The sequence below is a fragment of the Arachis stenosperma genome, chromosome 7 (genome assembly GCF_014773155.1).
Source record: "Arachis stenosperma cultivar V10309 chromosome 7, arast.V10309.gnm1.PFL2, whole genome shotgun sequence".
Classification (NCBI taxonomy): domain Eukaryota; kingdom Viridiplantae; phylum Streptophyta; class Magnoliopsida; order Fabales; family Fabaceae; genus Arachis; species Arachis stenosperma.
This window is the reverse complement of record NC_080383.1, coordinates 65,840,070-65,864,396: the sequence shown is the minus strand read 5'-3', so window position 1 is coordinate 65,864,396 and position 24,327 is coordinate 65,840,070. Positions and strand designations below refer to the sequence as shown.

The 24,327-nt window shown below is 37.2% G+C and overlaps 1 protein-coding gene across 1 annotated transcript; it reads right to left on the bottom strand.

Moving 5' to 3' along the window:
* Positions 1–18,169: 18,169 nt before the first annotated feature.
* Positions 18,170–23,224, bottom strand: LOC130941927 (chlorophyllide a oxygenase, chloroplastic). Its single transcript, XM_057870567.1, has 9 exons — positions 23,007–23,224; positions 22,099–22,323; positions 21,626–21,730; positions 21,218–21,493; positions 20,708–20,855; positions 20,320–20,504; positions 20,102–20,214; positions 19,290–19,584; positions 18,170–18,789 (listed from the first exon to the last, which is right to left on the bottom strand). Exons 1-9 carry the CDS (start codon positions 23,079–23,081, stop codon positions 18,625–18,627), a joined length of 1,587 nt encoding a protein of 528 aa, XP_057726550.1. The 5' UTR covers positions 23,082–23,224; the 3' UTR covers positions 18,170–18,624.
* Between the last annotated feature and the right edge of the window lie 1,103 nt (positions 23,225–24,327).

The window sequence follows — 24,327 nt, the reverse complement described above, 5'->3', positions numbered from 1 at the left end:
TGCAATTTCTGTTTTTTTTTTTCTTCATTTCTTGAGTTGTGTTGATGGGTTTTGAGAAGGAGAAAAAAGAGAAGATAGATTGGTTGTATGACTGGGTGAATGATGATGTTAGAAAGCGGTTTTCTTTATTTGTGGATGAATAAGCTATAAAGAAAATAGATAACAAGATTTTGAGACATGGTTTTAGGATTCAGTTAGAGTTACTACCATGTTTTATTAGTAATCGTGTCTTTCATTGGGGGGAATGTTTTGAGTTCTTCTATATGTATAGTTGTGTTCTCGAAGAATTGAGAGTGAAGCTTCCCTTCACAGGTTTTCAATTCCAAGTTTTGAAACAATTGAATTGTGCTCCCTCACAACTTCATCCTAATAGTTGGAATTTTCTGCAAAGTTTTAAGGTGTTAATGGAGTTTTTGGATGAGGCTCCTTCTCTGGAGTTGTTTTTCTCTTTATTTTAGGCCAAGGGTGTCTGGAAGGGTGGCTGGGTGAACTTGAATAGTTCGCCCAGATTTGCTATCTTCAAACTTTATAAGTCTTCTTTTAAAGACTTTAAGGAAATGTATTTGAATGTTAGGAATGCTAAGGGTGATTTCCCATTTTATTTGGACGATCATTTGAGGGGGGGGGATTTCCCTTATGGTGGTGCTCCAAACCTCAGAATATTCTGGGGCCTAAAACCATTAGTCCAAGAAATGAGTGTATTATTGAATATTTAGTGAAGGTGGTTGATCGGAAAGAATTTATTTCTATTTTTGATTTACTTCAGTGGAAAGAAAATAGGCAAGCTGTTGTAGAATATTTAGGTGAGATTTTGAAATATAGCTTTGTAGGTTTTTGAGTTGACATAGTGCTAACTGTTTGTTTTGTTGTAGGGAAAAAGTATCCTGGAGTGTCTGCTGCTACCCAAAGAGCTTGGGTAAAAAATAAGAACCTCAAAAAGGGAGGTTCAACATCAAAGCCAGATAAAGCTGCTGGTGTTGGCGAAGTTAATCAACCTCGGCTGAAAAGGAAGAAAGTCATACTAAAGAAAAGGAAAACTAATGTGGTGGATTATCTAAGGTTCTGATGAAGATAGAGAGGAGGTATCTATTGAGGAAATACATGCGTTTATGGAAAATCAAAAGAAACTACATGAAACTGCCGACCAAAGTGACGGGTCATCTGTCTAGGGAAAAGAATTTCCTTATATAGTCGTTGCTGACGAGGTTTCCAATCGTCGGCAGATGTATCTTTGGCGAATGAGGTTGGGGACATCGCCGTTGGCCAATACATGCAGGTATTGCTCTCTGTTTGGTTTTGTAAATTGGTATGATTTTTTTATTGTTCTCCTTGTTTTTGCAAGGTTCATGGTTTTCGTTTGGCGAGCTTAGGGCGCAGCCAGGAGAATAAGCATAAAAAGCTTATTGGAGAGAGATAGGATTCGAGTTTGAAAGAGGAGTTAGCGTTGAAACTAGGAAGAATCTTGGGTTTTCAATTTTCTAACTTATTTTGGATTTCGTTCTTTATCAAATCCCAAATTAACTTGAAAAAAAACTAATAAGATGTGTTTCAGAGATTTATCATATTAATTTTTCTAAAAATAATTCAATGCAACTCGATCTAAAAAAGAACAAAAAATAATATTCTGTAAGTGATAAATTATTTCCTTCAACGTTATCATGAAAATAATTAATCATCTATAGAGTATTATATAGATTTTTCATTTTTCTTCTAACATTTCTCCTACAAAATTTTTTGAAAATCATCTATTTTTAATATTTTTTATTATTCTCTAAATTTTATTAATTTATATATATATATAAATTTTAAAAAATATAGATACAAAATATATTAATTTATACGTATAATTTTTAATAAATATAAGTATAAATTATATATTTCTTTGCATATAAAATTCATATAAATATAAATATAAATATAAATTATTACTGAGGTTAAGTACTAACAGAAAAAATGAAATTTGTCATTTTGTCTATCTTGTAGCATTGCTCCACTTCTCCCATAATGCACTTAGGCGAACCATGTGATGTTTTTAGGTAAACCTGGCAAGGCAGCAACATATAACTTAGGAAGCTAGGAAGACTCTTAAGTCTTTCACTACTCCTAATTTTGGAAATTGTGGAAGTAGAATTGTAACACCTAATGTGAATGCCAACAACTTTGAATTGAAGCTCCAACTCATCACCTTGGAACAACAAAATGGCCAATTTGTGGGAGTCCTCAAGAAGATCCTAACCAGCACATCTCCAACTTCCTCCAAATATGTGACACGGTCAAAACTAATGGAGTCCTTGTTGAAACTGTTGAGTTAAGAAAGTAACTAAATTAATTAATGATAACAAACATTATTTTATTAGACAAATTAAATAATTAGTGTTGATTATTCATGATTAACGTTGCAGGCTAAAACACATTGTTGCAGCAACCCAAAGTGAATGAAAACAAAAACAAGGCTGGCGGGCTACAAACCATAAAAGCCCAAAGAAAACAAAGCAAGGAACGAAAGGGCTGAACTTGATTTAAACTCTATCCAAGCCCGTTTTCATAACTCCAAGCTGATCCCTCTAATTTGCTCTCACACCAAAAGCAACGTTCACTTTTGTGTTTTGGTCAGAAAATCAGAAAAGTGAGAGAGAGCTTCTTCCATAAGCTATTCACCAAAGAAGCAAGAAAGAGAAGGTTAAGCAAATGGTAGAAGTCTAATCACCCACATCAATTTGTATCAAGAAGAGGTCAAAAGCTAAAAGTGATTTTATTTCCTTCTACATGCATTCATTTTCTTCTCTTCATCTTCAACTCTCTGCTACTCCATATTGGGATACATGGGAAAGATAAAGTCTGTTCTTCCTTGCTATGCATCTACGATCACAAATATAACTTGGGGACCAAGCTGTTTCAATAGCCAAGATCTGGCAAACCATTGAAGGACTTTTTGTGTTTGCTGTCCTGAGGCTTTCGGTCAACCAAGGAGGTCCGAACCAAAGTCCCTAATTTGAGTAAAAAATGAAAGAAAGGAAACGGCAGAGTTGGTGAAGCACAAAGCTCAAGGTTTGGCCTCGGAAAGAACAACATGCAAGGAGATACAAAAGAAGTTGATTCACCATTCTGAAGCCAAGGAGAGATAACCCAGTGTATTGAGGTTTTGTTCTGTGAAGAAGCTCTCTGAAGAAGTTCATCTACTTGGACAGTGCTTTCTTTCAAAGAAGCATTCCACCAAAAATGAAGAATTGAATCAGAGACATGCAAATCTGGTTATCACATAGCAAAGAGGTTGTTGATGAGTCAATCTCCTTCATGTTTTACAGATTGTATTTTACTTTTCAATGTTTATCTTTCTGTAATTTCTTGAGTGAAAAGGCATATTGAGAGAGCTCTGATGATTGGATTTTTGACGGTTTAGAATTTTACAAATGAAATCTCGTCGAAGTATAGTCTCTAAACCAACAATAATCCTCTCATACAAAAATTTGTTTGTCACAAGTACAAACCCCTAAAATCTATAAACCGAAGTATTTAAACCTCAGGTCGTTCTCCCTAGGATTTACAATAAAGTGTCTTGTTATTGGTTGTGAGTTATTTTGGGGTTTTTGAGATTATAGACAAGAATTATAAATGGCAAAGGAAATAAACTAACAACTAACAAAGCTCTTGGCAAGATATGAGAACTAGAAGTCCTATCCTAGTTATCCTTCTCAATTGTGATGAGAATTGTGTATTGCTCCCACTTAGTTAACCTCTAACCATGGAGGAAAGTCAAGTGGATGAATCAATTTGATTCCTCAAGTCCTAATCAACTCCTAAAGGAAAGACTAGCTTTAGAGGCATTCAAATCAATTAGCAACTTCTAATTATCAACCAACAAAAGAATTAGATAACTCAAGAGTCACTAATTCTACCTAGGCCAAGAGGAACAAAACCTACACTAAAATCCAACCAAGCATTTCATCAAACACTTGGAAGGCACAAAAGAAAAGCAAAGCAAATTGACAACAAGAAGAGAATCTGACAACAATTATTGAAAGAAATTAACAACAACAATCAAAAGAAACACAATTATTATGAATTACCTTGAATTGAATTGAAAGAAAGTAGAAGGAACAATACTAGATCTACAACAAAATATAAGAACAACATAAAAGAGATTACACCAAAAGAATAGGAGAAGAATGAATGTAACTACAAGGAATTGAGAAGATAGAAGTAGAAGAAGATGAATCTAAATCTAGATCTAAGAACTAAACCTAATCCTAATCCTAATTCTAGAGAGAAGTGAGAGCTTCTCTCTCTAGAAACTAGTTCTAACTACTAAACTAAACTAATGGTAACTAACTAAAACTATCTATCTAATGATCTAAAATTAGTCTATGGATGTGAATGTGTGTTAATCCCCTTCAATCCTTGGCTCTTATATGCATTTTGGCGCCAAAGTTGGTTGCTAAAACCTTCCAAAATCGCCAGGCACGTGTTGCAATAAAAGAATCACGTGCGGGCTACGACGCGTGCGCGCACGGTACGCGTGCGCGTCCTTGGCCTGTATCGCAATGTGCACACGAGCGCCTTGTGCGCGTACGCGTGCTTGGCCGAAATCAATTCTTTGGCTTTTTGTGCTTCTCTCCACTTGCATGCTTCCTTCCTTGCTTTCTTTGATCCATGCCTAGCCTATTTCAATCCTGGAATTACTAGCAAACACATCAAGGCATCTTATGGAATCAAAGAGGAACTAGAATTCATCAAAATAAGGCTTAAAAAGCATGTTTTTACACTTAAGCACAAATATGGGAGAGATAACAAAACCATGCTAATTCATAGGCTAAATGTGACAAAAGGTTATCAAATTACCCTAAATTCAATACAAAACAAACCGTCAAATTGGGGTTTGTCAACCTCCCCACACTTAAGCCTTAGCATGTCCTCATGCTAAATTAAGAAGGAACTAAGGGTTATGACATTAAATGCACTAAACTACATGAATCCTATCTAGAGGCAACTACCTAAAGCAATTGGAAATGCTTAATTCAAACAAATCAATTCCCAAGATACGTGCATAAGCACAAGAGCTAGGCAATAAGGATTAAGTCCAAACCACAATTGTATTGAATTATCAAAAAGGAGTTCAAACTTGCAAGAATATAGATAATATAGGTGAACACATGTGATTGAATTTTTGAACCCTCACCGAATGTGTATCCGCTCTATTCACTCAAGTGTTTAAGGGTTAATTCACTCAATTCTCTTCTGATCATGTTTTCCAAAATTTGATTTTCTTCTAACAATCAACATTTATTCAATGCATGCATACATTCATCATGAGGTCTTTCATTTAGGTTGTAATGGGGTTAGGGTCAAGGTAGGGTCATTTATGGTTAAGTGGACTAGGATTTGAATCTTTGATTAACATAGACTTTCCCACCTAACCTCTTTAATGACCTATACAAATGCAAGCTATTCTAACTACCCATTCTTCACTTTTTCACATACTCATGTATTTTTTTTTTAATTTTACTACACTTATGCATTGACTCTTATTGAGCTTCACTTTGGGGCACTTTGTCCCCTTTTACTATTTTTCTCTTTCTTTTTCTATATACAATTTTTTTTTCTTTTTTTCTCTTCATTTTTTTTTCTTTTCAAACTATGTACAAGAACATCAATGCATAAGGTCTCTACATTTACTCAATACATGAATATGTACCCATTTCCTAATCATAAAAGTGTACTACCCCTTCAACCTCCCCTCCAATGTTCCCAAGCCTCACCAATTTGAATAATAAACACTCTCACTAGCCTAGGCTAATCAAAGATCCAAACAAGGACTTTTCATTGGTTTTCCGCCTTGGGCTTGTAATGTGCTAAAATAAGAACAAGTTGGTTAAGCATAGGCTCAAAATTGGCTACAATGGGGAGTAGAAGGTTGGCTATTTGGGTAAGTGGCTAATGCAATAATGGCCTCAATCATATAAATGCATAAATACAAGAAATAAATGGATATATAGAATCAAGCAAACCAAGGATCACAATCATAGAAAGAGAGAAATTTCACACAAGAATGGAAAATAAGTGGTTATAAAATGTAACCACATCAATAGGCTCAAGTCTCACAAGCTTGTGTTCTTAGTTCAATACATGCTTCACAAGGTATGAAATTCAAGCAAGTTTTTTACCAAAAGTTTTCTTTCAATCAATTGGGTCAATGCCCTATATTCAAACTCCTTGGAAAATTTCAATGTTTGACTAAGCATTGTTGTGATTGAAAAATTCAAAGATTTTCTTAGTTCACCTTTTCCTTTTTCACTTAAAACCAATATATTATGCAAAAAGGGTGACTAAGTATTTGCAATTCAAAGTATGATTTCTAATCACAACCACAACTAAAAATAAAGATAAACAAAAATGTATAAAGAAAAGAAAAATCCAACTAAAAGTACGGAATCTATCATCAAAAACATCTAAAAATATCCAAAAGCATCAAAATATCTAAAATCCACAATAAGCAATAAGAGTATCCAAAGTAGACTAAAATACATCAAAATATATACAAAAGATGTGCAAAAGATAACTAGGCCGAAAAGTTCACCGGTTCCCAAATAATGCTACCGGTGCCCTCCCCACACTTAAAATCAAGCATCGTCCTCGATGCTAAACCGGGGGATCAGTGGGAGGCACAACGATAGGCTCTGGCTCTGGCTCTGGCTGTGGGACCGGCTCCTCATGAGTCTGTGGTGGCTCTGTAGTGTCAGGGGCATCCTGCTGAACTGGTGCCTCCGCATCCTCCTCCTGATGATCCTGCTCATCGGAGGCCGGAGAATCGGGAAGCGGAGGTAGCTCAGCACCCAAAGAAATAAGTGCCTGGTCCATCCGATCTAATCGGCGCCTAACATGGCGTCTCTCGCGCTCTAAAAACTGGAAAAGACGCTGGACCAGGAGATAGGTAGGCTCAGGTGCTGCTGGTGGATCTGTGGATGATGAGGGAGCGGCTGTAGTAGAAGAGGAGGGGGCTGCGGTAGGGGCTGATGGTGAAAGTGTCCCCACGACTGCGCGAGCTCTAGAACGGCGTCTAGCAGGTGGTCTCTCGTGCACCCAACCACCCCAGGGGATAGTAACCTCCCTGTCATCTGCATCAGGGGGTGGTGGTCGCACATCATCGTCCAACCATGGGACCTCAGCTAGGGCCACCATACTCGTGACCAATGTAGGAAATGGAAGTAGGCCACGGATATGCGCCTGCCACATGCACTGTCTGATAAGTCTAGGGAAAGAGACATCCTTCCCCTCCATGACACATCCAATCAGCAGGAGCATCTCCATGGGGATCTCAGAGAAGTGTGTAGTAGGCAGGGCGTAGTGGGCGAAGATCATCTGCCAAGTCCTGGCCTCCCTAGTCAAATGAGCAAACAACATCCCCTTAGGCTTGGTGTTGCCCGCATCCATAACCCATGTAGCATCTGGTATCCCAATCACGCGCCTAAGCGCCTCATAGTCAAAGGTCATGGTATGGATGGCTATCTTTGCCTGCTGATGGGCACACAGGTCATCCGGAATGTGTCGGCAATGTAATGCCTCCTCAATGGCAGTCTCGGTGATCATAATCTCTCTACCCCGCACCTGAACCGAATCCAATGTGGGACGGAAGAAGTTGCAGTAGAATTCCTTCACCCAAGATATATTTATATCCCCTAAGTCCCGGTCAACAAAGTCGATACCTAACTCAAGGATCCGACCGGTAATGGACCGTCTCACATCATTAGGTAGGAGCAACTTCTTCTCAATGTTCAGCTTCGTTGTTCGATATCTAGAAAACCGAAGCTCACAGTAGAGATTGGGAAATTTGTCCGGATTGGTAGAAGGCAACTGCTGATTCTCTTTTTCTTCATCACTTAACGGATTCTTGGCATAATGCTTGTAGATGGAAGGAATGGAGGGTGTAGAGTGTTTTCTCTTCTTAGAAGCAGTGGCTATGGCTTTGCCTTTATCCGACATCCTGAAAAAATATGATAGAATATGTAAAACATTTAGCATGTAACAAAGAAGGCATGTTCAAGATACAATTGACAAAAAACAATCATGATGTTGCAATGAATATGCAAAAGTGAACAAGTAAACCAAGAAAGCAAGCTGCATTAAAGTCAACAACTCTTATTCAAAAGGCAATAGTATCATCATATTTTTGAAAGAATGGTTAAAGAGGGTTAAAGGTGAGTGGAAGTTAGATGGTTAAAGGAATTAGTGAGTAAGAAAAGTAGGTTAGTGATATGATGATATATAGGCTCAATTAAACGAGAAGTTGCGGTTCATGTTCACAATGATTGTGCAAATCCGGGAAGTCAAAATGAAATGGAATTTTGCCCAAAATTGAAATAAAGACCAAAATGAAACTAATTTCTTTGAAAATTGGGCAGCATTCCGGCTTAAAATTGGACGTTCCCGGATAGCAAAAGAGCACAATTAGCATAGAAAACAACATCAATTACGCACAGCAGCAAACAGATATTATTGAGCAACACATATCGCATGAAATAACAGCCCAAAACCAACATACAGTACCTAAGGAAGCAAGCAGCAAATATGCACATACGGAGCAATTATCAGGCCTAGAATCCTCTATCCAGCCCTAGCTACCTAACCGCAATTATATCTATCTAATCTAACATACAAAATTTGAATTTAAACTAACTAACATGCAATTACAATAACTAACATGAATGAACAATTAAAAGGAAAAACAGAAAAACAAACAGAAATAGAGCAGGAACCTGGGAGCAGGGGAACTAATAATGGAATGGAAAATGGGGGGCAATAGGGCCAGGAGCTGCGCTGCCGTGGACGGTGGCCGGAAAGATGAGTGGCGGCGGTGGTGATCGGATGAATGAGGGGCTGAGTAAAAGAAGGTCAGCGAGGATGTGTAACAATGAAAGAGAGGGAGGGTGCCGCCGAGTGTTGCCGCCGGCAGTGATGGTGGAACGGCGGCGGTGGTGGCCGCGGACAACGGTGAGGCTGAGAGACGGAAGGGAGGAGGAGAGAGAGTGAGTGGAGGAGAGAGAGAGGACGAGGACGAGTGGGGTGACGGTGAGAGAAGGGGCGGCCTGTGGTGGTGGTCGGCTGAGCAGCGGCGATTATGGAGGGGAGGAAGAAGAAAAGAAAATGGGGAGGGAGAAGAAGGAAGTGCGCTGCGGCGCAACGCTCTTCGCGTCTTAGGGTTCCCATTTTTTTGAATCGGCGCGAGCGCGCACCTTGTGCGTCCGCGTCCATTGAGAAAACTTGGGGCCTACGCGTGCGCGTACAGCGCGCTTAAGCGTGGATGAGCAAAATGGGAAAGGACGCGTGCGCGTACAGTGCGCGCACGCGTGCATGGGGTTGGGCTAGGGGCTTAGAGTTGGCCCAACTCAGGCCTAACTCTCTGGAGAATGGCCTGGGAGTCGCGCCACCAGATCTGCGCGCACGCGGCATGTACGCGTCCGCGTGCATTGAGAAGAATGGAGATCCACGCGTGAGCGTGCGGTGCGCTCTAGCATGGGATGGCAGAATAGGCAAGGGCACGTGCGCGTACAGTGCGCGCACGCGTACATTAGATTGGGCCTGAGGCTTAGAATGGGCTTGAAGCACGCCCAACTCTCGGGTCCGTGGCCTAGATTGGTGGCAGCACGCAAGGACGCGCACGCGGTAAGTGCGCGTCCGCGTACATGGACGAATTATGATATGGCGCACTAGCGCGATGCGTGCGCTCGCGCAGATCGAGTTGGGCATGGGGCCTAAAGCTAGCCCAAAAATGGCTCAACTCTGTGGGGTTTGGCTCAATCATTGCAGCAGCAAATCGGCGCGGACGCGGCAGGTGCGCGTCCGCGCGAACTTCCATGTTCTCATAAACAGCGCGCACGTACGTAGTGCGCGTCCGTGTGGGTCGTGTTGGGCTCAAGGCACAATGTTTGCCCAAGAGAGGCCCAACTCTCGGGAGTGTGGCTCGTGGTGCATCCACACAGGGACGCGTGCGCGTACATGGTGCGCGCGCGTACATGGTGCGCGCGCGTCCACCCCCCCTTTTTTTTTCAGAAAAAATTTGCTGGGTGCTCCCCTTAGTGTTCACAACTCTTATTCACTCAACCATCATACAATTCACAAAAATGCAATTTCAATATTATTCATCTACTACTAAGCACAACATGCATGTGACTAAACTAACAATTAAGTTGTACAAACAAATTTGTATGAAACATCTACCTACAATGGTAACTCAAATCACTTATTGAGCAAATTTAAAGAGAGTGGAAAGAGTTTACCATGGTGGGGTGTCTCCCACCTAGCACTTTTAGTTGAAGTCCTTAAGTTGGACATTTTGAGATGCTTATTGTCACGGTGGCTTATGTTTGTACTCATCCTTGAATCTCCAAGGATCTTTGCTCCTCAATTGGTTGACAGAATTTCCAACCATCTTCCTCAAGCTTGGGCAGAGTTCTACCCAAGATATGAGTTCCCCTAGTTGGTCTTCACATAGCGAACCGGGGTCCCATATCTTATCTTCAAATCCATCCGCTAGTTGAGTTTCGTGATTTTGTCGGATGGGTGGGTGGCATAAATGTGGTGGACACACAAAATTCTCTTTACTCCACCAATGCTTCCCTCTAGACCCATACAAAGTGATCCTTGTCCCAACATCATCCTTATACCTTGAAGCTTTGACCTTGATAAGCTTAACACCAACTTTCCAACCACTACACAAATCATTCTTACTTTTAATTCCACAAAGGGTTCTAAGTTGACCATCATTTTCAATCAAACTATATTCAAGTGAGAAATTAAAGCTCAGAGATAGAGATTTTACCCACTTAAATGTTGTATTGGATGGTAACTTGGGAAGGGAGGCTTCCCCACACTTAGACAATGCAAGGTCCACTTCCTTGTACTTTTCTATGTTTGTTTCCACCTCTTCTATGTTTGTTTCCATTGTAGAGAGAAATTCATCCATGATTGAATCCATCTCTTGATAAACTTCTTCCAAGTCTCCAACGGTGACATGCCTTGGAGGTTGCGCACCCTCCTCAACATCAATTCCTAGCTTCTTGGAAGAGTGCTCCATGATGCTACATTCCCATGGACTTTCAACATCTCCTAAATCTTCAACCACTTCTTCCTTTTCTTCAATGATCATAGGCTCCTCCAATTGTTCCAACACAAAATTCGACTCCTCCTTCTCCACCGGATTTTTCACTTTCTCCTTCATGCTTTGTTCTTCTTTTGACTTTTCACATGGGGCTACGGAAGCACCTTGAGTGTTCAAGCATTGGTAGGCTAAGGTAGACACTACCTTGGTCAAGTTGGTCACAAACTCAAGTGTATCCCGCTTCATGGCCTCTTGTCCTTGAAGTAACAAAGTGAGAGAATCGTCTATTGGGGCTTGTGGTGGGTAGGAAGGTTCATCATTTTGGAGAGAGGGTTCATAATAGGAAGGTGGTTCTTCTTGGTAAGGTTGTGGAGATTGTGTGTATTGAGGTGGTTCTTGGGAGTAATCTTGATAGGGTTGTGGTGGTTCTAAGGGTTCTTGCTCATAATTGCCATAAAAATATGGTATGGATGATTGGTTATATGAGGGGTAGGGATCATAGGAAGGTGCTTGGTATGGAAAGGCTTGTGAGAATGGTTGAGGTTCATGTTGAGGGTGAGATTCATAGGCATATGGTGGCGGTGCTTGGAAGTCACAAGGTGATTCACCATAGCCATTGGATTGGTATGCATCATAGAATGGCTCTTCTTCATAGTGTATTGGTGGAGGTTGTTGCCATGAAGATTGATCATAAGCATATGGCTCCTTCCACCTTTGATTGTCCCATCCTTGATACACTTCCTCATTGAAGCTCTCATCACCTACAACACAATTAAAACCAAGCTCATGGCCAAAGTGAGAATTCATGATGGAAAAGCAAAAATAAAACTAACAAAACTAGAAAACAAGCAAAAGATAAGCTATTTACAATATTCACATATGTACAGTAACCAATAACATAACACCATTGCAAATCCCCGGCAACGGCGCCATTTTGATGATTGGATTTTTGACGGTTTAGAATTTATGAAATCTCGTCGAAGTATAGTCTCTAAACCAACAATAATCCTCTCATACAAAAATTTGTTTGTCACAAGTACAAACCCCTAAAATCTATAAACCGAAGTATTTAAACCTCGGGTCGTTCTCCCTAGGATTTACAATAAAGTGTCTTGTTATTGGTTGTGAGTTATTTTGGGGTTTTTGAGATTATAGACAAGAATTATAAATGGCAAAGGAAATAAACTAACAACTAACAAAGCTCTTGGCAAGATATGAGAACTAGAAGTCCTATCCTAGTTATCCTTCTCAATTGTGATGAGAATTGTGTATTGCTCCCACTTAGTTAACCTCTAACCATAGAGGAAAGTCAAGTGGATGAATCAATTTGATTCCTCAAGTCCTAATCAACTCCTAAAGGAAAGACTAGCTTTAGAGGCATTCAAATCAATTAGCAACTTCTAATTATCAACCAACAAAAGAATTAGATAACTCAAGAGTCACTAATTACTCTACCTAGGCCAAGAGGAACAAAACTTACACTAAAATCCAACCAAGCATTTCATCAAACACTTGGAAGGCACAAAAAAAAAAGCAAAGCAAATTGACAACAAGAAGAGAATCTGACAACAATTATTGAAAGAAATTAACAACAACAATCAAAAGAAACACAATTATTATGAATTACCTTGAATTGAATTGAAAGAAAGTAGAAGGAACAATACTAGTTCTACAACAAAATATAAGAACAACATAAAAGAGATTACACCAAAAGAATAGGAGAAGAATGAATGTAACTACAAGGAATTGAGAAGATAGAAGTAGAAGAAGATGAATCTAAATCTAAATCTAAGAACTAAACCTAATCCTAATCCTAATTCTAGAGAGAAGTGAGAGCTTCTCTCTCTAGAAACTAGTTCTAACTACTAAACTAAACTAATGGTAACTAACTAAAACTATCTATCTAATGATCTAAAATTAGTCTATGGATGTGAATGTGTGTTAATCCCCTTCAATCCTTAGCTCTTATATGCATTTTGGCGCCAAAGTTGGTTGCTAAAACCTTCCAAAATCGCCAGGCACGTATTGCAATAAAAGAATCACGTGCGGGCTACGACGCGTGCGCGCACGGTACGCGTGCGCGTCCTTGGCCTGTATCGCAATGTGCGCACGAGCGCCTTGTGCGCGTACGCGTGCTTGGCCGAAATCAATTCTTTGGCTTTTTGTGCTTCTCTCCACTTGCATGCTTCCTTCCTTGCTTTCTTTGATCCATGCCTAGCCTATTTCAATCCTGGAATTACTAGCAAACACATCAAGGCATCTTATGGAATCAAAGAGGAACTAGAATTCATCAAAATAAGGCTTAAAAAGCATGTTTTTACACTTAAGCACAAATATGGGAGAGATAACAAAACCATGCTAATTCATAGGCTAAATGTGACAAAAGGTTATCAAATTACCCTAAATTCAATACAAAACAAACCGTCAAATTGGGGTTTGTCAAGCTCAAGTAAAAGCCAATGAGTGGAAGAGGCTGAGGGATACACTTGAGAGAAAAGCCTAGAGTTATTTCATATTTTTTTAGGTTTGTTTATGTCTTGTATCTTGTACCAGTAAGGTACCCCTTTCTTAGTTGGGTGAGCACTAAGAGTGAAGAGTTAGATATTAGCATAGCCAATGTCAAGTTAGGTTAGAACTTGAGTGTGAAAGGATTATGTCAATCTTGTGGAATTGGTGTATGTAATACTTTAACTATAGTAGAAATTCTACCACTGTTGTGGTGGAGACTGGACGTAGGTAGCATAGCACAAGGCAACTGAACAAGGATACATGATGGTGTTAGCTTTTCTCTTCTCTGCTCTGTCCTATTTTTTGATATTCATGAGACAAAATGAAATCGTCTCATAAATTTTTCCCTGCTAAGTTCAAACAGATTCAGACTAAAAGTTTGTTTTAAAAGGGTCTGTTCAGTAACTTAAAAGAAGGTCATAGATTCAACCCCTATTCTCTAAGCTTTCTACAACCTTTAGAAACCTACTGGTTGTTGTTGTTCTCATTCTCTATAAGGGACCGAGTCAAGTAGTGGCTTGAAACTCAACCAAAGAAGAGCATAGCAACATAGGATGATTTGGTCGGCAACTTTTTAACCAAATTTTTCCCACCTCAAAGGTTGTCAAAGCTGAGAATGGACATCCAAACATTTAGACAGCAAGATAGAGAATATCTTTATGAAGCTTGGGAGAGGTATAAAGAAATGTTGAGACCCAGATATGTTCTCTGACTAGGTACAACTCCAAATTTTCTGTGATGGGATTACCCCTGCTTCAAGGAACTCATTGAACTACTCAGTTGGAGGATTTCTGCACATGAAGAAGACTATTGACGAAGCCTTGAAGTTAATTGAGATAGTGGCCAACAATCAATACTTATATTCCTCTGGTTCATGATTGAGTTATTCGTTTTCATTTTTTAATGTATTAGTGGTATCGAAAGGTACACTAACCCCGTTTTGAATTCTTTTATTATTTTAAAAAATTTAATATCTGAATTATAGCTTCAAAGCTATTTCACATAACTTTTTGAATTCGACTAAGAATAGTATTTCAAGTAGTGTGCAACACCATACATGATTTTCAATCACTCTAGTGTTGAATATGTGACATATAATTTGGAGTAAAACATCTTTTGAAAATTGTGCTTTCTATTAGGATTCAATCAAACAGGACTAGCTTAAATACGTGACATGTAATTTGACCTAAGGACTACTTTTGAATCTTATTAGAAACTAAATCAGTTTTGTGCTTAACCTCTTCAATTAATCGATTGACCAAGGAATTGACAACTTTTTAATTGAAGAGAAATTGAGAAACCAAGGAATTGAAAATTAGTTAATAAAGATTTGTCATGAAAAGATCTTTGCATGCTTCAAAATAGGTGAACAAGGATTGATTTTCGTAAGAACTTAAACATCATCTGAATCCCTTGACTCTCACCATCATTGTCTTCTCTCAATCAACATTTAAGTTCACTGTCCCTCAAGCATTCAAGCACTCAAGGTTTCAAGCAGGAAACAATCTTGCCTCTCATCAATCCAAGTTTTATTGATCTAATTAAGTATTTAATATGATATTTGCTTGCTCAATCCTTTAATCCTCGTAAAAACGATATCTATTCACCGTGCTATTACTTGAACGATCCAATATATTTGTTAATATCCGTGAATTTTAATTTTTGCTCATCAATGGGAATTAATAAGAAAAATTGACCAAATGGTTTACTTTTTAGGCACATAACTACTGTCTATAGAAGACTACTATTTATTATAGACATACTTTTTATATTATTCAAAAAGCAATGCATTATTATTATTATTATTATTATTATTATTATTATTATTGTTGTTGTTGTTGTTGTTGTTGTAATGTAATGTAAGGACTTGCAAGAACTTGATGATGTTGCTGGCTCCAAAGACTGAGAGCGGTGGTGAACTTGGCAGGTTGAGTTGGCGGAAAATAAGGGGCAACACACATTTTTCTGTGCTTTTTCTCATGGGGTTTCTCTTGTTGTAACTATTGAAAGGGAAAAAAAAATGGAAGATTACATAATTGAGAAAATAAATTAGAAAAATAATAATTATAAATATATATAATCAAGATTTTAAGAAAAATAAAAGTCATTGTTATAAAAATTATAATAAATAAATAACAAAATAATTAAAAATATATTTGTTTCTTTATAAAAAAATTTAGTCTTTTTTCTTAAATATTATAATATTAATCCTTCTTAAAAATTTTAATATTAAAAATTTTTTTAATAATTAAATTTTACTAACAATCCTTTAAAGTAATTTTTATTAATTTTTCTAATTTTATATATATATATATATATGCCTCAATCAAATGTTATAGCATGACGTCAAAGAAAATAACTAAATTATAGTCCAAAACACAGAAATTATTATATACATAGAAAAGAGATGGGTAATTTTATTGAATATTGGTGTTTAGGGTGCTTTGAAAGAATATGAAAGTGTCAGAAATACAGTTTTAACACGCATTCGACATGTTAACTTTTTAAAAAAATTGATACAGCTTTTACATAAATTCCAAGCAGAAATACGCAGAGATTCGCCACTTGTCGAGTCAAGGATCACCATGCACCTTACATATTGAAGGTACAGGAATTTCTTGCTTGTTTCCAACATCCCTTTCACAGAGATTTACCACCACATTTCGAGCATGCATGCAACACGTGTCTTGCGTATTGCAGTAGCAGAGAATTTGAGCCAACGTCCCAGCCACGTGTCGTTCCCCTGGACAACACGCACCCTGCGTGTTGACCGCTTGGCAGGGTGGTCTCCATGAACCCGACATCATGCTTCAGGAAAGCTAAGGAAGGGTTTCGTTGAAGGCTTTAAAAGGGAGATGGGAGAAGGTTTTGTTGCTGGTTTTCATTTCATTCATGTAGGGTTTGGTGAGAGGGTTGAGAGGGTTTTGAAAGGAGGGTTTTGATTGTTATTGAGAGAGAAAGAGGGTGATATTTTTTGTGAGAGTGAGAGTGAGATTAAGTAGTGTATTAATTGAAAAAATGGTACGTGATTATATGTATGCAGAAGATCACGTTAATTATTTGGGATAGCCTAATTATATAAGTTTAGTATTTTTGCTAATTTAAAATTTTATATTTAAATTATATTATTATTAGTGTAATTATTTGAATTAATATTATTATTAGCAGTTGTAGTGAATTGACAAATTTACAAATTTTTTTTATTGAAATTATTTAATAAGATAGTTTTTTCAATTTTTTTATCAGATATTCTATTATGATGTTACTATTAATTAGAGATAATATCATTTTAATTTATCAAGTAATATGTAAACTTAATAAATAATATAAGCCATTTTTTTTGAGTTTTTTGTAATTATATATTTATTTTCTGTTATAAAATTATTACTGTATTTTAAGTTGCATAAGTAGTTTTTATTTTCTTTTATGAAAGTGAAGTTAATTTTTAATTTAATATTTAATATATTATATTATAATTTTGCTGCTTTATGTTTTTGGTTGTCCTATATCAGATTAATAGAAATATTTTGTCCCGTAAGTTTGATAAGCCAGATACGTGACATCTGACGGTTGACCAGACTTTATAAACAACGGAATTCTACCATGTATCAAAAGTAGGACAGATCAGAGGACATTCCGCCTTAATATTTGCTCTTGTGGAAAGGTGGAGGCCAAAGACTCATTCCTTCGTATTGCCAGCCAATGGGGTTATAGTGACACTGGAGGACGTGTTACACATATTTGGCCTATCAATTGATGGAGAGGTTGTGACCGGTTGATCCATCAAAATAAAATTAAGAAAATATACTACCCACTGTCTCATGTACCTATGTTTGCATATTCGGAAAACTTCAGTGCATGCATGGGCATCAAGATCCAAGCTACCATAAAAGGTGGAACATCCATCGGTTGACTAACTGCGGGTGGAACTACTAAAGTTTCTGTGACTGCCCCACCTCCTCCATCGAGCTCCTCGTCCTCATCGGCTTCATGTGTTGCACCTGAGTTTGCTGGTGAGTATGAAACATCCGCTGAATACTTGTTTCGTCAACGATCGGCATAACCTCAAACAATACTAGGCCGCAAAATACGACAATTGGACTCTGATAGAGAATGTTGCTCATTCTCTTTAAAATATCACTCTCTATGCTCTAACAGAGCCCGTATTGTAGTTCTGCAAATGTTATAGTGTACGGAACCACAAACGAAAATGTGCTCTCACAAGCAAAACTCGCGTCCTCATACGTATTAAGTATAACCTCACCGTTGTGGTAAACTACTATATTTGCAGTGCGCTCCATAACACCAACAGTAGAGGAAAACACCTCTCTTGCAATGCAGTAAAATGGTAATGAGCTCCTATTGCAAAGTCATCCAACCAGCATCTGCCACTTGTCCAACACATAGGATGTGTGTTGCCCGCATGCCTAACACGTGTCCAACACGCAGGGTGCTGTGTACTAAGGTTGCCATGGATGCTGTGTACTAAGTTAGCACGCAATCTCTGCAACATTCACCCACCTATATATACACCAAAAAACTCCATTTCCAAGTAAAGCTCACCTCTTTTTTCCATATTAAAATTCTTTAGCCCCCAAAACAATCATGTATTCTGAATTAATATTGGACTAAAATGATGTTTCATACAACAAAGTACAAACCCTTTATGAACAAAGGGTGTGAGATAAAGGCACCATCTGAAATGGTGAAGATATATCAGAGGAGAAAAATGGATTTGATACTGTACAAAACTCCAAAAGAAAAGGTCGGTCAAAGACTCAACGGTACACAGTCCTGCCATTTTAGAAAGACAACCTCTGAACAATTTCAACAGTTCCCGGATGGCCTTTTTGATGTTGATGGAGGAGACAGCAGCCGACAGTATCACCTTAAAGGCCTTTTTTGATGCAGAGTTGTCCAAGAGCCTTGACATTAATAGAGAGAAAAAGTATCCATGTTGTGGATCTAAGAAGCATCCCTGACTTTTAGATTAATAATGCTTAGTTTAACTTGTTATTATAGGTCTATCTACTAAAGGGTAGCTGTTTCGCTCCTCGCTCCACGGCATCTCGCCATATCCTGTACCTTACCCCAAGCTTGTCATACGATACCGGCCAATTCCATACATTTGCACCACTGTTCATCCGCTCTTGCTGACCCAGCACTAACCGTAGATCCTCATTTAAAACCTTGAATGAGAAATATCAACAGATCAGCAAGCAGAAGTTAAAACTAAGATTAATCAGAACAGTAGATGGAAAAATTAATCATGCATTGTGTAAATTGCTTGCGTACATAAATAGCCATAGTCCATTAGTGTAGAAGAAAACCGAAAAAGTTAATAATTAAGAACCTATTTGTTTCCCTGGAATGAATGCTTCTCTAACCAATAGTTTTTTCCCTTTTTCCTTTTTTTCCCCCCAAAAAAAGAATTCAATCACCAATTTATTATTTTTTTTTTTGAAAGGAATTCGATCAATTGTGTTTTATAAGCAGAGAATTGTGTTTTGGAATGTCATACATAAATACTACATACTAGTTCCATATTTTTGTTGCATCCTTTTGGACCTTAATACCACAAAGTATAAGGACATCCATGATAAAATCTATTTTTGTCCCATTAGGGAATTAATTCTGTCTATCTGGCTCAAACATGATTAACTATTAAAGATTTGAGAAGCACTCTTACCTGTTCTGCAAAATGCTTCCATAGATATTGCATAAAAGGAACATGCTTTAGAAAAGGAGCAAAATCCAGCGACATTCTGTACAGTAGTCTTGTTTTTTGTTTTGATGATGGTAAGCAAACATGAAGTTGGTGCAGATGTGTGGCGCATTGACTAGTGTTTTGTCCCTTGAGTTTCCCAGGCTTTGAAATTCCAATCGTCGATAGAACCATGCAAGGTGGCCGAAATTCCATATCAATTGGATAGGGATCCCAGTACCCTTGCAGACCAGATCCAGGTGTCAAAAATTTCACCAAGCTGTAATTTCAAATTAAAACAAATTGACTCAGAAATATATTTGACTAGAAAAAGCGGTGAGTAATAATTAAAAAGCTTAACCACTCAGTTTGCCCATAATTCAAGTATGGAAGCATGGCATCTTGACTATACAAGATAACAAGGCCTCGACCCATGAAAAATTACACTCCAGCACATTGCAATGAAGTTTCCAAGAGAAAGCATTGACAATACAGGTTAAATAATTTTAGGAGCAACAACTAGTCTCGGTTATCGGATCCTTGCGAAGGACGAAAATTTCATTTCTTTATATTATTCGCTTTATATTTTTCCTCCCTTTTTTGAGCAGTGTTTTCTAGAGACCAAAGAGTCTAAGTAAAATTGGAGAAAGGAAAGGTGTTTTTTGATCTATTTGTTGAAATGAGTTGAGCTATTACATCCTGGAAAGGCATTTTGATTCTTTCATCATTTTTATCGTTCACTTGTTACCTCTTGACAATTGCTATTAGTTGTAAGGGTATATAAATTATAAACAAACCTTGGGACACTCCATCCCTTAGCAAAGGTTGAAGTGTGTGTGAACGGGGCATGTGCGAGATCCAAAAGGTTGTCCAAAAGTAACCCATGTTCAATTGGAAGTTCCATGACAATCTGCCACATAAGATAAACACATCAAGTCTTGTTAATTAAAAAATCAGAATTCTTGCTTATTGCATCTCAATACATAATGGGATATACATCAAACTGACATCATACCTCGGCATGAACTTGGAACCCAGGAGGAGGTAATAAAGATGGAAGTGTGGCTGATGGGGGGTCATTGCCAGGCCAAATCCAGATCATACCCTCTTTTTCGAAACATGGAACTGACTTTATCTTCACATTAAGCAGTCGAGTGGATGGCATTTTCTCACATTTTCCAGTGGTGGTGTACTCCCAACCTGATATCCAACCATTATGTGATTTAAGAATCCATCAACTTTAAAGCACATAAATAGGTTGGTCATGTCATGTGATATTTTGTCCCATATATTATGCGAAACAGGAAAAGAGCATATAATTTCTAGGATGTAATCAAGTTAGTAAACAACAAGTGATCTAAATAAATGCCATAAATATTCATTTTTCCTCAGTGACCACTAACCATGATAGGGACATTGGATACGACCCTCATTTACAGAACCAAGGTGTAGAGGACATGATCTGTGTGCGCAGGTATTCTGAACGCATCCAGGTTTCCCATCTTTCCCTCTGAAGATAACCCATGGTTCCTCAAAACATTCTATAGGGATCTGACATAGAAAAGAAGCAACACTACTTGTAAGACTTACCGTTCAGATTAGAGTGGGATAGACAACAGTACTTGAAAGACTTCCCATTCAGATCAGAGTGGGATAGACTAGGGTAGCTAAATGGGATGCAATTTGAGTATAAAACTTGAGTTCAATTCCCTTGTAAATTGAAAAGAAAACGGAAAATATAAACAGAAATATCGCAGGATTTTCCAAATGCTTTACTGTTATTTGATGAAAAACTATTTCTGACATCAATCATTATAATTTCCAATCGTGCTTAATGATTGAAATATATTGCACAAAAATAAACCTAATATATGATATTGTTTTTAGTGTATATGGAACACTTATGGACTTACCATCGTATCATGTTTTAGGTCAGTAGTGAAAGCAACAGGATACCAGAAATTCTTCAAGTTGGGATGGAATGACTGAACCGGACCTGATACATTCAAGCTTTTTCGGGGCAACCTTTTCTTTTCTTCATTGAAAGATTTCGCAGATGTACTCGGCGAAGAAGATGCCTCGGAAACTTCTGTTGTGCTTCTACTTTGAAGCAGCCTATCGTTTACTAATTCTTCCATGAAAGCTAGTTTTTCTAAAGCAGTTGAAACCCTTGCTTCAGATACATGGACCTGGGTTTATTCATTTCCAATAAACAAATAACAGATTAATATATAATGGACAAGATCCTAGCAAATTGATGCTCAAAAGGCATCTAAATTTCAAGCTGTGCTAACTTTTCTCTTGTTGCTAACATCTTATACCTGTCTGTGTGCTTCTGCTAATTCATCTTGCAACTCTGCTAGCTCCTTTTTCATTGTGCCAATTGATTTGTATTCGCGTGCTAGAGGATTAAGAACTTCCACTACCTACACCAATATTTTATGGAGACATTCGTCAGCATGCCAATGGCAAGGTTTATCCAAAATTTCACAATATTTACATAAAAAATGCCATAATCCTTTCAAGCATCAAATTTCAATAAAACTGTAGACTTTTAATTTCTTCCTTGGCAAAAAACAAGGAAGACAAAACCATAGCTTGTGATTTCAAATGACAAATTTCAAACGACGAATTTGTCTCTCACTATCTGGAAAAAGGTAACAAACTTGTCTCTTACGGACGACGGTTTCAACTCCTAAAAGACTACTTTGTCCCTCATGTTTTTGGTGAGGATGAATAGGGGATTTAATCTAGTTCTAAAGTATATAGAATAATATAAGTGAACTACTGGAACCTTTTCATGGAGGAGCATGATGGTAAGCACATCTTGCCGAGCTCGCCAATCACAGTACTGAAGATCATATCTTGCCACTTCTAAGGCTTGATATACATCCAAAAACTTTCCTTTATAATGTGGGACTTTTGATCTCGGATCCTCCACGTCAAAGATTGCACTCCATGCATTCTTCTTTTCTACTTCTCCGAATACAGCAAGCACGCTGAATTTACCTTTCAAACCCTGAAAATTTTATATGCCAACTGAAATTTAAGCTACTTATTATTCCCTCAGCTACAAATAAGAGGCCGTAAATTGTAGCATTTACAGAGAAGAAACTTTCTATAGCTCATACACAGCAGCAAAATGAGCTTCTACAGAGGTATAACATTTATTTTTTATTTGTTATCTTTTTAGTGCCCATAATGGCACTGATTAAGGAACCATAAGAAAAAAAATTGCATTGAAAATAGTAAAAGTACTTGAAATCTTTCTATTTCTGGATTCCTCAACAAATTCTTCGCCAAAGCTATCAGAAAATTGTAATCAATGGCAAATACAGGGAAAACGACAAGTACAGCATGCTATTTTTTTTTTTTTTTTTGAAATTTCCTTTTTACATAACAGCAATAAAGATTGAAATAATGCATATACCACACACACCTCTCGCCAATATCGCATGCCAAAAATTAAAATAAAACAAAAAACTAACATGAATCTTTGTGTAGTTTAGTCTCCCCCAACAAGTTTCCCTCTACTTGTCTAGTATGCAACCTTCTAAAATTAACTTCACCTCGTTTAATATTTTAAAGACTAGTTTCATTTTCAAGAACAAGCACCAAAAAAGTACAAAGCCATTAGCAAAACAAAAGAAAAAATTCAAATTCAAAATCAAATTACAAAAAATAAAATAAAATAAAACATACCTTTTTGCTGTCAAGTTTGGCTGTTCTACAGAAGATTGGCAGAGTGAGAGCTGAAGCAGTTGCTATGGCGTTCATGGCGGTGCAAGGTTTAGAAAACAGAAAGAGAGAGAAAGAAAGAGAAGGAGAAAACGAAAGGAAACATTAATGACCGAGATTCAACTTTGAGCTAGGATTTTGTTTTGTTGATAAGAGGTTGGTGTTTCGCGCGATCTCAGTTTGCCTCCCTCGGTGCGCCACGTGGCAGTGCGTTTCCACATTGGTTTCTATTTGGCAGCAGCTACGTCCACACAGCTGTTTGGGGTTCTCATAGTATCTTGAAAATGTGGGTCCATCACACGTTGCCAGCTCGGATTGGGAAGATATCTTCTCTATCCTCTCGGCGCTCAGTCTATTGTCCCTTTATCTCTGAATTTTTTATTTTTTTCAATTTTTCTTTTCCTTAAAAAGCTTTTATATAAACTTCATTTTAATTCCTCTAAAGATTGGGTTTATGACAAAAAATGGTTTTCAAAGATTGTATTGAGATCGTAGCGTAATTTTGTCTGAATTTTTAACGGTTATAATTTTATTTTATTTAGAACTAAATTTTTTAATGAAAAAATAACAATTTATATGAAAGTTGGTGCAATATATATGACAATATATTATGTACAAAAATATTGTTTATACTACAAAATTAGCTAACATTTATTATTATAAAAAACTAATGTATGAACCGTATCCAATACGAAAAAATTTATAAAAATAAAAAATATATTTTTCAATATTTTAAAAAAATACACAAAACAATTACTATTTTAAAAAATTTATAAAATTATTATTAAAATCAAACTTTAACTTAAAAATATTGAGTAATTATCATTTTATATTTTTTTGAAGTGAAATAATTATATATTTTTCTCAATACATAATTTAAAATAAAATTAAAATATTTACATTATAATCTATTTTTTTAAAGACTTTTTTATAAACAATATTGATGGTTGAATTTGTTGACATTTCTATGTGATTCATAAGCAAAACTTTTAAATATCTCTTACTCTTAACTCTTGAAAGTGCTACATATAGTTGGTCATGTGTAAAAACTGGTTTGGACAAGTACAATCCAACATCAGATAAAGTTTGTCCCTAAAACTTATTAATTGTCATAGCAAACGATACTATTTATGGGGAATTGTCTTCGTTGAAATCTAATTGGGACATTTTCATTTGTTTGTACCATATTCATTCTTGGAATCAAAGCAATATGACCAACGTTATTACCCATTAAGACTTCACATTCTATGACATGATTTTCAAGCTTCCTAACTTGTAGTCTTGT

Bases quoted from the DNA above. Each gene is read 5' to 3' on its own strand.
- LOC130941927 (XM_057870567.1), bottom strand. From the start codon at position 23,081: ATGAACGCCATAGCAACTGCTTCAGCTCTCACTCTGCCAATCTTCTGT. The intron at 20,215-20,319 runs GTATGATGTCAG...CTTATGTGGCAG, and splicing joins GGTTCCAAGTTCATGCCGAG to ATTGTCATGGAACTTCCAAT. The intron at 18,790-19,289 runs GTAAGAGTGCTT...TTCTCATTCAAG, and splicing joins GGAAGCATTTTGCAGAACAG to GTTTTAAATGAGGATCTACG.